Genomic DNA, 16,129 nt, shown 5'->3' with positions numbered 1-16,129 from the left:
ACTATCACCTCATAGAAATCGAGAGCGAATAATCTAATTGTTAATTAGAGGTAAATTGATAGAAATCTAAGGAGGATGGCTAACAGGGCATGGCACTTTTTTTTCCAGTCACTTACAGAATGCAATTTTAATTTCCCGATTTATCATGAATATTTTTTCTGATCTCTTTTGGTATTTCGAGGAAACTAATTTAAAAATTGTTCACCCTTCACGTTGATTAAAAATGAATTAAAATCTAATGTGGACAGTAAATTTTATGCACGCGTGACGCCAGAACTTCCATTCATCGTGAGAGCGTTACGTCACGCAAGAACCTACAAGAAAACGTTACACTAACATATCACGCCTCATCCCGTCTGGAATTTTACACGCTTATTCTTCTAAATTATGTTATCATATTATCATTTAATTAATTAATTAATTAATTCGTTTATTTATCTTGATTGACTTGTCGCTTCATCCTTTTATCGGCAGCTTCACATCTGCGTAAAACGGATTTGTGCTGAATACATTATGTAACGCTGCGAAGGTCGGTCTCTTCTCCGGCTTCAAATCCCAGCATTGTAACATCAGTGAATATGTCTGTTCTGGGCAAGCTTCAGGTCTTTCAAGTCGTTTGTTGTCCTCCTCTAGCATGCGTATTACCTGTGCAAAGATAAAACGATGTTATTTATAGACGATTTCTTTTATGTTTTTGTTCCCACGAATTGCATGCGGGATTTGCGGCTTTTCGTCACTTAAAAGATCAAAGTGGGGGAAACAGGTGCCACTTTTGGCAAATCTTCGTTGAAGCACTCGTTGACTTTCCGATCTGTATTCGACAACACGCGCATTAGGCGATATGTTGCTTAGCAACTAAGAGACGAATACTGTTATCCAGTCCCGTCTGGGAGACTGGGATTCGTCATCAGCTGGTACTTTACACTCGATTTCCGCTATTCTCTCGAGTCTGGTCTACGATCCTCACCAGGATGAAACTTCGGGAGAGGAGAGCAGGCTCCTTTCCTGAACATGTACAGCGGCTGGTAATGGGAACTTGTTCGGCGGAGAGAAGTACAATTGCATAAGTTCGTCTTTTCCCTTCGTTTTAAAAACAAGGATATAGATAGCAAGAAATACTGTGTAGAGAAAATTGATGTCGAGGTGCAGAATTCCTGAAAATCTACATTCGTAAACTTGACCAATCAGGACAGCCAAAGTTGAAACATGCAATTCGAGAAAAGCGAGGGGAAAGTCGCACAAGCTAGACGCTGATTGGCTAGGTAAAAAATAAGCTTGGTCCTGATTGGTTAGGACTTAAAGAAACGTTGAACGTACAATTTTAGACCTTAGCAAGCACAAAACCAAACAAAACCTCTTGGCACTTTCCATTCAACCAAAAATTTCGAGACGGTGACAAATGGTACGGAATTTTCTGGGTAAGTTTCCAGAATATCCGGAAATTGTTGAATTTCCGGAAAGCGAGTCACTCAACCAAAAATACCGGAAATTCGGGGAGGAACATCAAATACAACGGAAATTCCCGGTGAGAAATTTTCGAAAATTTGCGTTGGGTATACCTCGCGAGGTTATCCTCTTTTCGGGAGAATACTCATTCGCCCTAGAAAATGTTCGGAATCACACCTGCTTTATGAGGTCAAATTAACGACAATTGTATGCTAGGCTAGCATGGATTAATCCCTCTTGCGCAGAGAGAATATTCATTACTAGATGTAATATGCAGTTTCTTTAGACCTCTTTAGAAACTACATAACCAGGAGTTATATCACCCGAGCGCGCTTAAAGGCCGATACACACGAGAGGTTTTGTTCCTAGGTTTTGCTCCCGGGGCACGCTCCGTGGGCAAAGCTCCTGGGTTTCCCGGGGGGTGGGGGCACTGCCATATATGGGCTATATAGGTATGTGCCGCTGTGAAGGGTACGGTTTTCAAGCAGTTTACTCTAGGATAGGGTATATAAATCAGAGCGTTTGGGTCTAGAATATGGTATCATTTTTCACAAAACCGAGCTGGTTGGTTGAAGATTTTATTTAGAGTAAGGAAACCAGGAATTGCCACTCAAAAATATAAAAAAATCAAATCGGCAAGTTTAAATTGACGCAAATCAGCCTCAACAGTGTCGATAGATGGGGGGATTTGGGGAGTTTACCCTAGTATAGCTTAGCAAAATTCAGCTGAACAAGCTCTGGTATAAGCTAAGGGGTCTAGGGTCCCAGCGGCACATCCCCACCCAGAAATTCCCAAAGTACCCCCCCCCCCCCCGCCCCGGGCTCGGTGTGTACCAACGTATTTCATGGGCGTAATTCATTCTCGGGAGCAGAATTTCCACCCTGCAAAATGCTCCACAACATTAAACTGGTTAAATATTTGGGAGCAAGATCCCGGGGCAAAACTTGAAAACGCTCCCTCGTGTGTACCATAATATGGAGCAAGCTCCCACACTATGCTCCCCACTGTGTACTAGTGTGTATCGGCCTTAAAAATATCACTTTCCTTTCGCGCGTCGTTTTCTTAAAGCATTTATACTAAAGTAAAAAAACGCGTTAAAATTTAGAGCTACTAAGGGAATTTGTCCAAGTATTAAACCCGATATCTAAACTATCTTGGAGATTACAGCGCGCATTCCAACACTTGTTTAGCTAACCTATAGGTCAGTCCACATAACTCTCTGATATCAATTACACATGCCGTATTCTACAGGCCCCAGCCACACTACACCGGAGAAATGTGAAAATGGCGTTTTCACTCTGAAAACGCATCAAATGTTTTCCGTCCACACCGCGCCGGAGAAATTTGAAAACGCAACAATTACCGGTCATTTTGGATTTGTGTTTGAGGAAGACTCGGGCAGGGAAATCACGTGATTGTCGTGACGTCATCGTTTACGAAAAAAACGGCATCGTTTTCGAAAAGCTCCGTTTTCAGAATGTTTCCCGTCCACACTAAAACGCAAAGCCGGCATTTTCAAATTCCTCCGGTTTGAAGAGCGTTTTCGAAAAGCTCCGTTTCCGTGACGGATTAGTGTGGACGGTACGCCTAACTGTAAAAATAAAGCTGCGTTTCCATATTTCTCCGGCCTAGTGTGGACGGGACCATAGTCAAAGATCGGAAGGATTCCGATGAGCCAAACTTGATTTCTCCGAAACTCATTTTCTACTGATCAAAATGCAAAAAGTATGATCTTCGTGTGTTCGCTGTAGGATCTTTCAATGATTTATTTCGTACAAAGAAAGAGGGAAAAGCTACGCTGAACTAACAATAGGCTGATTTAGCAACAGGACGGGAACGTCTGATGACGACTGCAGGTCGCGCGGAATAACCTGGATTCTGTTCTAATTTGACCATATTTGGGTATTTGTACTGCGCGCGCTGTCGTCAAGTGATGTTCCCGTTCTCAAGCTAAATCAGCCTATTGCTAAGATGATGCACTTGCCTGCAATACCATCTAAATATCACAAATAACTTGAAACATCTGCTATTTTTGTTTTTGTTTTTTTACTTTTAAATTCCACTCACCTCCCCTCCTGACATTTCTCCATATGGTAACTGACCAAACGAGTACATTTCCCACAGTGTCACGCCATAACTCCACACGTCACTCTGATGCGAGAACGTTCCGAAATTGATCGATTCCGGCGCATACCTGAGGGGAAAGAAAACTTCTAAGTTTTATTTTTTAAAGTCCGAAATTCACTAGTAACACACAATAGCGAGAAAAGCTCAACAAACAATCAAACAAAAATGTTAATATCAGACAGACATGTAGACAAAAACGGTTAATAGTTGGTGAAGAAAGAACATCTTTACAAGACTCTCTACTATACAGTCCAATGGAAACGCAAGCATTATGAATTAAATTACTACATCCCCCTGTTATTCCGCTTCCTTGCACAGTAGTGGGTTAACGGCTGGGGGAAAGAATTAAAATAGGTTAATTGTAATTCCAAGACGAGTGCGCGCTGGTGGAGCGATAGTGCTAACTCACCATTTTACTGGCCAGCGGCCACCCTGTGAAGCCTTGTAATAATCGCTTCCAGAACCAACTGCACGAGACAGACCAAAGTCACTGATTTTTACCTGAAAGGAAAGGTAAAAAGAAACATGGTAAAGCGCTGGAAAGCATATCCTTAAGCCCTCCAAAAACGCTACTTTCTTAATCTTATTATCAGTTGTACTTTATCTACATAAACAACAGAGCAAATCTATCGAATCACTTTAATCATTAGGGTATTTTAGTACCACTGTGCTAATTAGGGATACTAAAAATCGAGAAACACTTATTGTAAATTGCACTAAAAGCCGTGTTAGACAGAACTCATCCTGCCCCTCCGTGCCATGTGTGTCCCTCCCAACGGCTAGGCAGGCAAAGGATATGTCAGTCGAGAATACCAGTTTATCTGTGGTGATGTGCAATCAGGAAACATGGAAGTCGACGATAACCACAGATTTCTTACAGTTTTACTCTAGCAGTCTTACATGACACCCGTGAAACGACTGTATCGAGTTAGATATCTACAACATAACTGATTTAGAAAACAGCAAAAAAGTCTCAGCTCTGGGTCTTGCGGACAAATGGGTCCCGGCTTATTTATTTTCAACACTCAATCACTAATGATAGCAGTCCCGCACATTCGCTCAGAAATTTGTGACCCAAAACCACAACTTTTCAGTTAGTTACAGGTCCTTTTCTGACCTGTTGCTTGGTAGACATGAGGATGTTCCTTGTTGCCAGGTCCCTATGGACAAAGCGCTTTTTCTCCAGGTACATCATACCCCACGCTATCTGAGCAGCCCACAGTTTAAGGTCCTTCTGAAAAATGTCTGCTTGATGGTCGAGTAATAAGTCGAGTAGCGCTCCCATCTGAACTAATTCTTGAACCTGCAAAACAACACAATTTGTTTGTTCCATGCCACAATTAAACGACGGCAACTAGCACTGTTGCTTCCTACCAAAATAAATTTATTTAATTTTGGTTTTTCACGACTTTACAAAAACAAACAGTGTGTAACGGAATACACAACGCATTACAGTTCTTGCTCTTTCAAATTTTCACCCAATTTTCTATGAGGCAGCGTGGCCAAGTGGTCAGAGCGGCGGATTTGAAATCCGTAGGTCCCGGGTTCAAATCCCGTTCAGATCGCTAGCTGATGTTGTTCTCGGTAGCCCTAGGTTCAGCTTCTCGGCTGCGCTTGTAAATAGCCAACTGTTCTGCCTCCCGCCAGTTGGGATTCTTAACTTAATTATGTTTATTTGAATATTTATTTATCATTGTTTGTTTACACTGGTCCTGAAAAGCCCCAATTGAGAGTGGCCAATCAAGTATATACTTTGTAGCCATTATTTGGGATGTCAAGCAATCTTCCCAGTAGCAGGCTAACTAAAAGTATCAACTGACAGCTTCTGACTGTGATGATTACTAACCAGGATCAACGGAGGCCCAAGACAAACACCAATAAGTCTCACAATACACGGGTGATCTAGCCCGAACATTATTCGCGCTTCACGTAAGAATTCCTGCAAGCAAAAATACATGTACTATTGTGTTTAACTGAAAATCACATTTAGAACGACATGGTAATTCTTGAACATCATCAGAACAAATACAACAACATCCCTCCTCCCTTGGTGTCACGGTTCGCGCATCTTGAAAAGTTAAAGGGGCTCAGTCACGGTATTTTGAGTTATTTTGGCCACATACAAAATTACCTTTAAATGGTAGGAAACCTGAAATAACAGTTTAATAAGATAGAAAAACACCAAAGAGATAATGATAAACCATAAAGGAACGAGGATGGCTAAGGATGGAGAAGATTAACACGGATTACAAACAAACTTTTCAATATGCGCAAACCGTGACTGAGCTCCTTTAAGCTTAAATTTTCCAGGTTCTTCGTTTGTTATCCGTGTTTATCTTCTCCATCTTTGTTCCTTTTAGTTTATGGTTTATTATAATCTCATTGGTGTTTTTCTATCTTAGTAAACTACTATTTTCAGGTTTCCGTTAATTTAAAAGTAATTTTGTACGTAGCCAAAATAACTCAAAATGCCGCGACTGAGCTGGGACGTACAAGCTAACTCATACCCCCATTGTGGTACAAGGGGGGCAGAGTCGTTCTGTTAAGGCACAGCGGAAAAAATTTACATTCATTAGATAGCCCTGAGCTTGCTCTACAAAATCATACCATGTTTGTTGGTTGTGACGTCATATGACGTCAAATGACGACATTTGGCCCGCCAAATTGGATCCGCCATCTTGAATTTTACTATTTTCTTAAAAAGTCATGAAATGACCGAAATTAAAACAAAATCAAGCCAGAATGTCTCTGAAATGTACAAATTGATGAATGTCTGGAATTTGATGAATTACAATGTATGTCAAAAAAGTTGGTTTTGGCCAAACCTACATGAAATTTGCGGTTGCCATGGCAACATCAAAAGTGATGGACACAATTGACATATCAAAATTTCCGCAAAGAATGAATGAACAGCTACTGTAAGTTAACCATCTTTTCTAAACTTTGAATAAAACCTAATGTGGATGATGGCATCCACCCACTCCACCCCCCACCCCTTGTACGTCCGAGGGTTACAGTTGGACCAAACAAGCTGATCAATGAAATCCTGCTCAGAGGTTCATGGGGGTTGGAAAAAGGTTTGTTCCTGTGACAAACAGATAATTTCAGCTCTTGCATTCTCATTGATTGCGACTTCATGCTAATAATAAGCTGAATATTGCTTTCTAAAAATAAGTGATAGGCAGCTTAGAATCTAATGCTGCATCACTTCCCCCCCCCCCCCACCCCCTCTCCATCACACCAGTATTGTCTATATATAGAGCATTTTCACATGACGTCACGGCAGCCATATTGGTGTTCCAACATGCTCAATGAAACGGTGGCCATGTTGGTGAACACACCAAACCAATCCTGTGGAAGTTGAGGTCTTTTCTTGTGTAAACACTTACTATTGTTTCAATGAATTTGTATGGCTGCTGCCCACGTGAGTGAAAATGCTCTATACACTTCAAAGAGCTTTCACCTGTTCTCCAAGGGCAATTTTTTCAGGATGTAAAGTTTTCAATGCCACTGGAACCTGTAAATTGTCAGTTTAATTGAAACTACTAATTAGCAACTTCCCAATAGTGACTAACACTATATATTTACATGTAACTTTTTCCAAAGCAGAAAAAAGCCATGATTGGCTCAATTTCCCCTACTCTCTCAGGTCTAGCCTCGTTCTCTTGCAAGCAGCAGCTGGTAATAGGCCACCTTTGATAAATAAATATTCTAACATGGCTCTGAGCTTTCAGGACAAAATTCTATATTTGGTGTTGTTTTCCTTGTATCAAAGTCTCTTTTGGGATTTGAGAGACAAAAGAAACTTTAAAAATTTAAAATTTTAGCCAAAGCCTCAGAGCCATGTTAGAATATCGATATATTGAGCATAGCCTATTGAACACAGTGTTAAGATTAATAAATAAAGAAAATAATAAACTAGCAGATGTTGTTGTGAAGAAACATAAAATTCTCAGAAAAGTTCTGAAATTGAAAGAAATACTGCGAGCATACATGTATTACAGAACAGTGTACCTGTGCAAATGGTGGAGCAACTCTGCAAATGGTGGGTTACCTGTGAACAGGCTTTTATATATTTATTATTATTATTATTATTATTATTATTATTATTATTATTATTATTGATACAACAGGCTTTTAGGCTTTTAGGCGAGCTAGAAAATGTGTTCAACCAAGTTGAAAATTCCCTTTTACCTTGTTTCCTTTAGGATCTGTCCAAACACCCTTGAGAACAGAACCAAACTCTCCCTGACCCAGTTCCGCTCCAAGTTCTAGTGACTGCCTCGTTATCAATGTCTGTTGAGATTGCATGGGAGCTGAAAAGAACAAAGGAGATGGAATGGGTGATCATCATGTAATTTCTCCTTGAAATCTCTGTACAAAAGCAAGGCACGTGGTTATGTTAGCAAAGGAACTGATCTGCAAGGAGGCTTGGGTGAATTGCATTAAGTAAATATTTTGCAAGTTAAATTAGTATCTTGTGACATGTATTTTTCATCCATCACGTTTAAACAAATGAAATCATGGCCGTAATGGTGTTTGGAGATCTGATCTTAATTAGCATACTATTAGATTTTTACAATTTTATTTCTTCATTTTCACTTTAGTTTAGTTTCAATTGGGAAGATCTATTATACACTCAAGACAGTGTTCAACCACATTTGCCCAAAAATAATACATGCGCAGGAAGTGGCACAAGAAGTTCTTGCGCTGCAAGGAACATGTTAGAAAGCAGAAGAAGTGAAAATGTGGTGTTTTGAGTCTAACAGCAAGCTGCAAGAAATGCAAGAGGTTGTAAGGTACAGCCGCTCTAAGTTTTCTTTATCTGATTAAACAGTGCAAAGACAGCAAAAGTGTAAACAAATGTTGCAATGTATCTGTACCTTGTGACTGAACTGGGACATTTGACTTTGCTGGACCTGGAGGATTGGGTTGCGCGGGTCTCACTGGACTAGTAGGACTTGTCAGATTAGGTGGGAGGGGTGGTGGTGGGCGTCGTTGCCCTCTTGGTGGTGGGTTCGGAGGAGGAGGAGGGCGAGGGTGTCTACCTTCCAATTTACTGAAGTTTTCTCCATCACTGATGCCTAGGGCATGAGAGTTCTGTTCACTGATGGATCTCTTCACAAATGGAGGAGTCGCTTTCCTTGACGGACTTTGATCAGTACTGAGGGTCTCCTTAGGAGAAACAACATTTTAGATATAAGAATATTTCTTATTTCCCATACTGTATAGCAATGGGAGGTGGGGAATGCTAATGGTTAGTGTGTGTCACTCCTGATCAAGTAGTCTGGGTTCGAACCCCGGCTGGAGTCACTGTTAAATTGTGTTCTTGGGTAAGACACTCTCACAGTGTCTCTCTCTGCCCAGGTGTATAAATGAGAAGCAGTGAGTTTAATATTGGAGGTTACTTTGTGATGGACTTACATCGGACCCCATCAAGGGGAATTAGAAATACTCCTTTTCACTCATGCTACAAAGACTGGAGATACATGTTGGCTTGATGGGCCAGTAGTTTATCTGTGAACTGTGGGTGAAGTGGCAGCCTAATTGCTAGACAGTGCATTATGCTCAAGATCTAGTCATTGCAGCACTAGAAGCTGGTTAAATTGATGTTTTTTCCAGCAATGCACTTCTCCATGGGGGGAGAAAGGACTCCTCTAATAAAATGACTGAGGTGCTTGTCATACCTTTTAGGGGGTGAACATTCTTGATTGGTATTGCCAAGAGTGTAAAATCTAAGATGGCCTTTATGAAATTGAGGAAATTATTGCTGCTGTTTCTTTTTAGTGTATGGAGCTGAAAAAATGTCAGTGTCAGAAAAAAAAATTGTTCTTTATTACCATGCTAAAAAAAGCTTCAAAATTTTTGATGAGCATCCCCTGTCAATTTTACAGGGGAGTTCCTTCGGGCCCTTCTCTACCAAGAAGAATAACTGGATACTGAAAAACTGTTAGTCAAAGAACAATCTGGAAATGAAGACTAGCATTTCTGTGAGAAAGAGTACTGTGCCAATACTCTCAGTTGCTTCATGCTTCAAAAAATTGAGTTATATGCCACCTTATGTCACCACTTTGGCTCGAATGCAGACTTTACATTTTCCTCTATGAACAATGTACATGTAAATATTAATTATCATTACAAGGTCTGAAATGTAAAACAAATGCAGCTTTTGGCTGCATCTCATTGTCTTCTTCTTCCACTTTGCTGAAGATGACTGTGAGATACAGTCAAAAGCTTGTTTGCTTTTTTTGCTCCTTGTGACAAGAATGATTTATAAACATTTAAATAAGCCCAAGGTCAGGAAGCAATAGCAAGATCAATATGGAACGGCTGAGGTTTTAGACTTTCCCCTAAAGACCTAACTCTCAGCCAATAACTAAAGTTGTTTATTAAGTGGCTTTTCGCTTTGTTTTTGCAGTTCCATAATCAGCCTGTGGGCATTATGGGAGAATAATGCCCTAGAATTAGCCAATCAGAGTGCATGTTATATCAGCCACAAACACAAGGTATATAACAAATAGTCTAAATGTCCATGTACTTACAGCAGATCCTGATCTTTGTAAAGGATTTTGTCCAGGCAGGATTCTGGCCGAGTGTGTATTCAGTGCAGGAGAGCTGATAGCTGGTGTTAAAGGCGGTCGCTTCCTCATAGGGGGCACTGGGATGTTCTGAAGAACAACTGGAGGCTTTCCATCAGGTGGAAGAGCCATCTTGAGAAGAACTGGTAATCCATCTGCATTTCTACTGTAGTGGTCAATGACATGAGGTAGGGTCTCAAATAATGGGCCATCGTCAATGTAGAACCATCTGTCAGACTGTACAAATGAGTGTGATAATATAAAGCTTAACATAACTTACTGTATTTCTAAACCAGGAGAGTTTTTAATATTAATCAATAAGAAAAAAGGGGGAAGAGTTTAAAGTTTTTGGACCTTTAGATTTGTAAGCAGCTGAGCTCATACTGAAATGGGGAGGTGTTACTTTGGTGTCTGGTCAAGATTAATCAATTAAAAATAACTTGATAATATAAAGATTACGCCAAGCCTAACACTGGAGCTCCTGACTACAAACGTTAACCTGGCTTGAGCCTGTGATCCAATCAAAAACCAGTACCTGAACAGCCGTCAACTTAAAAAGACATGTGACCTCGATGAGCTTTAAACCTGAGCCCGTGATATGCTCATGTGATACTGGTCAGCAAATCCCTTGTTTAGACAGCTGTCAATTGACCATAACATGGATGTCCAATATCAAATATGTGTGCTGTAAACCAAGGTAACATGCCACAGTCAACCTATTAACCTGAAGGATGGCCACCATATTGCACGACGTCGCCATCATCGCTGCTGTCATGGCTAAATCTTTATATTATCAATTTATTTCTAACTGATTGATCTTGACCAAACTTAAGCAAAAAAAGGCAAAAGTTACATGTATTCACCTGTAGCATCTGGATGCTTCTAGAGCACAGCCCTGTGTGATGCAAGTTATTGTATACCTACTGTTACTAATTCACTCTACAGACCTTAGAGTTGACTAGATCAATACTTAATAGACATACTAAATACTTTTTGCTAATAACTTACCCTGCTCCGTATTTGATAATGATAAATCTGTGTGTTGACAACCACAGAAAGGACATAGTAGCCATGGTCACGCGTGCTAAGACGAACAAGGAACAGCCCATCAACTAATCCCCATTTCTGAAAGAGGTTAATAGTTTCCTGGAAGAAACCAAAGCAGCACATAAATCATTTCAGAATAAAAGGGTTTCATTCACTGAGATTCTTTTACTGTTGCTATTCAATTTGTTAACATCAGGAATTTGAAGCCCATTTCAAATTAAATGCATGTAAACTGTTTATAAACAGAAAACATGCGGGTCTAGAGAAAAGATCCCAAATTGGGAGTTGAGACAACTTTTGTCTAAAAGAACCAGTATTGGTCCAGAAAAATACTTTAAACAAACAAACAAACAAGTTACTTACTTTGTTACCTTTGAATGGTTGGAAAGAAGCGTTAAAGTATATGAAAAGAACACTGAATATAAAGGCTGATCCACATTATGTTCAACAGAACATTTAAATTGACATGGTCAGTTGACCGTAAAATTATGCCTGGCAATGTAAACTACTTCATTACAAGGTATGGTAGTAAAAACTGAATCATTGGATAATGCAATTCAAGAGTTTTCATTGGCTTAACCTTCAGGGTACGTACATGTATGGTACGTGTGTATGAGCCATTATACTGTGCTTCACAAAATTTAACATCGCAAGCGTATGACTAATTTTTTGGGGCGTTTTTGTGTTTATTATATTTTCAGTTTTCTATATTTTAGGGGCGTTTTTAATACGACAATTATTTCACTCACACCTGTTGGATATGAGATGGTTAAAGCCAACTTGGTGCTACATGCCTTATTGCCTATCTATCATTTCATATCCAACGCATGCTCGTGGAATAATAATATTATTGATAATAAGTACTTAAGTGCGTGAATATGAAGAATGAATCACGCATACCTTTCTAGCTAAGTTTTCATGTAACCACATCCTTGGCAAAGTCTTTGGAGGCTGAACTGGATAATTATCTATTATTTCAGCTATATGTATGTTGCCATATCTAAGGGCAAGGTCCCTGGGCGTGTCCCCTTCTTGTGATCGTGGGTGCAGTGCAGCCCCGAGCTCCAGGAGAATCATCAAACACTCAACATGACCTCTTAATGCTGCAATATGAAGAGCGACAAATCCAGTAACAGGAGAGCGGTCCTGTAAGTCAGCTTGTCCTTTCCTTACAAGTGAAGAGCACACTGACGCATGACCTCCCTCACAGGCAGCCTGAGAACAATTCAGTGAAGTAAAATATGTGCCGTCAGACAGTTTATGCTTAATACCTGCTTGAGCTGATGGCCAATTAGTCTGTTCCAGGCTCTCTGTAATTGGGGAGGAAAGAAAAGAAAAGAAAAGAGAAGAAAAGAAAAGAAAAGAAAAGAAAAGAAAAGAAAAGAAAAGAAAAGAAAAGAAAAGAAAAGAAAAGAAAAGAAAAGGAAACAAAAGAAAAGAAAAGAAAAGAAAAGAGGGAGAGAAAAAGGAGGGGTGGTCGACTTCCCTTCCTCATCTCAGTCTCGTTCATTTTTTCCCTTGATTGCCCTCTTTTGTTTCGCTCGTCCCCAACTAGACGGGCAACTAGCAAGAGCCTGGAACAGACTAATAGCCAATAAGGAAGTCAGAGTAAAGTATCAAGTATTACTACCTAGAAAAGGAGAATTAAGTAGCTAGTAATGAATTAGCAGACAGTATAAAAGACCTAGATCACGATTTCTCTCTAAATTGTTTGAAAACAATTTATGACTACTCAAATTAATCATAACCTTACATGTACAACAATTATTCTTGAGTATAAAAATGTCTTTAAAAGTTTTGATTCACAAGGTTGGTAGAATTTCCCATATGTACAAACAGTAGGAAAGCATTAGGGAGGCCATTAAAGTGTGTAATTGCCACAGAGATGCCTTAGCTACCCAACTATAACTGTTGTAATTGGACACCTGTAGTTGGATGCATACATGATCGCACACCAATTACACGACAGACAGGTTAACAGAGAGCCAATTGGAATAGAGAAGTTTGCTATAGATTTGGGAGAGTGATAAAGGCTACAACACTGTCGGCCCACAAAAAGTTAGCAAACGATATACTGCAACTGTTTAATAGCTGTAGTTCACACCTATGTTACTTCCTATGTTACTTCCATCTGTGAAGCCCCCCCTCCCCCCCTCCCGGGGGGACTACCATGTAAAAAGGACGGGGTTAATACTACTCATCAGAAATTTACAAAGACCCTAAAAGAGGTACCAAGATCCTCTTTGTGGGCGTGGCTTGAATTTTTTTAATCAATGGGAGGTAACAATTGTAAACTGGTTATCTCATGAAGGTCATTTTTTCAGCTTGATACCCTAACAGGTTCCACATTTTGAGGCTGAACACCCCAAGAGGTACCAAAACCATGTCACGTTTTAACCCCTAGAAGGTATGACGAGCACCCCCGTCTTTTTTTATATGGGAGTTCCTCCTGCCCCCCCCCCTTCCCCACGGAAGCACCCAGTTACGAGGGTGGTAAAGGGGGGGGTATAGATCACGTTTCACCGAAAATAAAGCAGCCCTTTCACAATTCACGAAAAATACAACATTGGCATTTCATGCTTCAGGGAAAATAAAAGAGAACGTTTTGGAAAATCATGGTTCACGGCGACTATGGAAATCACGATTCACGAGGAAAAAATAAGCCATTTCACATTTCACAGGAAAAAAAAAGGGCCGATCACGAGTCACGAAAATACCCTTTAACACCCTCAGTTACAGGTGATTAACTTCTTACACTACATGCAGTACGCTGCGAGATGGAGATTGGTATGTCCTTCTCTTTCTGCTCAGAGGGAGATAAGAGGAAACCTTTGCTCATAACTGCTCGATGGTTTGATCAGCCACCATCCACAACCAGGGATGAATAAATAAAATATACTGTCTGGTTTTTTAAAGTTTTAACCAGTTTAATAACTTACGTAAGACAGATAGGATTCAAAATGCTGTCCACTTGCGAAACTGCCAACAATATCTACTGCCCTGTGGTTGGCTAGAAAATTACAATTCGTTGGCAACACTGCACTGACATGGGTTCGTCACGTATGCATGCATCAAATTCAACACTTTTGTCCTATGAATAACTGGCAATCTTTGATTGTCTGAACAGTTGCAGAAACTATTGCTGTACAGTAATTCACCTTCACAAGCTATTCGTTGTCAAATTGGAGCATGATATAATGGTGGATAGGCAGGTTATAATGTTAAGTTTTTAATTATTCAAAAACAGTTTGTTTTTCTGCAGCTAGCTTGCAGTTTGTGAAGCACGTACTGGACAGTGTGGTCTTGAATGAAGCCAATTCGGGTTTCATCGGTCTTTGTTTTGTTGCTTAATACTTTGCTGAACTCTATGAAATTTCTGTAGTTTGTCTAACAACTTAATTGTGGAAAAGTCGGAATTCAAGTAAATTCGCCACAATTGAACCAAAAATAACAAAAAATTTGATTGCGTGAACACATTTCCCACGGCATAGCATTCATGACACGAGGCATTCTGATTTAGTTCATGCATGCACGATAGGAAATCACGTGGTTGTAAGCAGAGGTTCCCTCTCAACTTTCACCAAGCAGAAAAAGAAGGGAACCTCTGTCTTGCAGGGTCTCTACCTTGCTCCATGGTTCACTGAATTTTAATACCTTGAGCTTTGATCACATATTTACATAAATCCTGATCTGAACTGACCTCTGAACATTACAAATTCCAAAATGCTTTACTTGGGGTAAGATAAGCTTAAATAGTATATCTTACGGGTAAATTACATGTATAAAGACTCATTGATTCTGCATGTGTATTTCTCAGACAAAACGGATGGAACCCACAAGTCATATGACCATGATACCAAATTGATTCAGTGTGGATTTCCGCCAAGACAATCGCTCACAGGAAGTGAGCTTTATGACGAAACTCGATTCTTGGTAATTAGCTTTCAAAGTGGTCAATTTTACCTGCAACGGCGTGTTCCCGTTATCGTCTTTGCACTTCGTCTCCGCACCATGTTTTAACAAGAGCAAAACAATGTCTTGATGCCCTCGAAATGCAGCTTCGTGGAGTGGTGTTACCCCCTGTTCATTTCTTGTGCTCACATCGGACTGATTTCCTCCAGTCAATAAACCCGACACTAAATTAAGATTCCCCTCTGCACACGCAAGATGAAGAGGAGTTGTCACTCCATGTTTTCTACATGACGTAGGGGGCGGATTCCCCTTGCAAAACTGCGAAAGTCTGATCGGGAGACCGTCTGCCTGTTCTTTGTAGTACTCAATCAGCGAATCCAGCCCTTCAAAAATGGGACCATCATCGATAGAATAATAAATACCTCCTCGACACTGTATCTGGAAATGAAGCGCTTGATTCGCATGCCATAACGACAACACAAAGTTGTCTTCAGCCCCAGCTTTGTTTCTCACAAGGAATAGCCCCTCTTTCCGTCCATTTTGGAGCAAGATGTCGATAGCTTGATCACGGGTGATCCGTCCGTGATACCAGCTACAGTCGTTCAGAGTGACGGACATGTTTCGCTCTGTTCCAACCATTTAGGAGCGGGGTCATTCCGTGTGTACGAATTTCCGGCATTGAATATATTGGTAGCTCATGAACATCGCATATTAGCAAACCGGACGAAGAAAGATTTATCCTCATTCATTCGACACTCGATGTTCATAGAAACGAGGTTGGGTTACATATTGTTTACGATGAGTCGACGACGAATTTGCGCGATCTGGGGGTACTCCACGGGAATAATTGGTCTCAGGTTGGATGACTAAATGTGAGTGAATGAAGCGTAAATGATGGTAACAACAGTGTTTGGGAGTTCATGGCCGTCATGTCAGCAATCCTTAAATTTCTGATCCCTCATCCCCTCCCCTCCCCTCCCCTCCCCAGTCACCATCACCCATTCTGCTAGAATTTTTT

At 40.4% G+C, this 16,129-nt stretch overlaps 1 protein-coding gene across 1 annotated transcript; it reads right to left on the bottom strand.

Moving 5' to 3' along the window:
- Positions 1–108: 108 nt before the first annotated feature.
- On the bottom strand, positions 109–16,099 carry LOC145493399 (tyrosine-protein kinase HTK16-like). The gene is made up of 12 exons (XM_081472866.1): positions 15,163–16,099; positions 12,100–12,414; positions 11,161–11,298; positions 10,117–10,389; positions 8,458–8,749; positions 7,769–7,890; positions 7,038–7,091; positions 5,421–5,513; positions 4,692–4,877; positions 3,984–4,075; positions 3,515–3,641; positions 109–645 (listed from the first exon to the last, which is right to left on the bottom strand). The coding sequence occupies exons 1-12, from the start codon at positions 15,748–15,750 to the stop codon at positions 457–459; spliced, it is 2,469 nt and encodes an 822-aa protein (XP_081328992.1). The 5' UTR covers positions 15,751–16,099; the 3' UTR covers positions 109–456.
- Positions 16,100–16,129: the final 30 nt, after the last annotated feature.

Source organism: Orbicella franksi, chromosome 7, assembly GCF_964199315.1.
Source record: "Orbicella franksi chromosome 7, jaOrbFran1.1, whole genome shotgun sequence".
NCBI classification, from domain to species: domain Eukaryota; kingdom Metazoa; phylum Cnidaria; class Anthozoa; order Scleractinia; family Merulinidae; genus Orbicella; species Orbicella franksi.
This window is presented reverse-complemented; position numbering and strand designations above follow the sequence as displayed.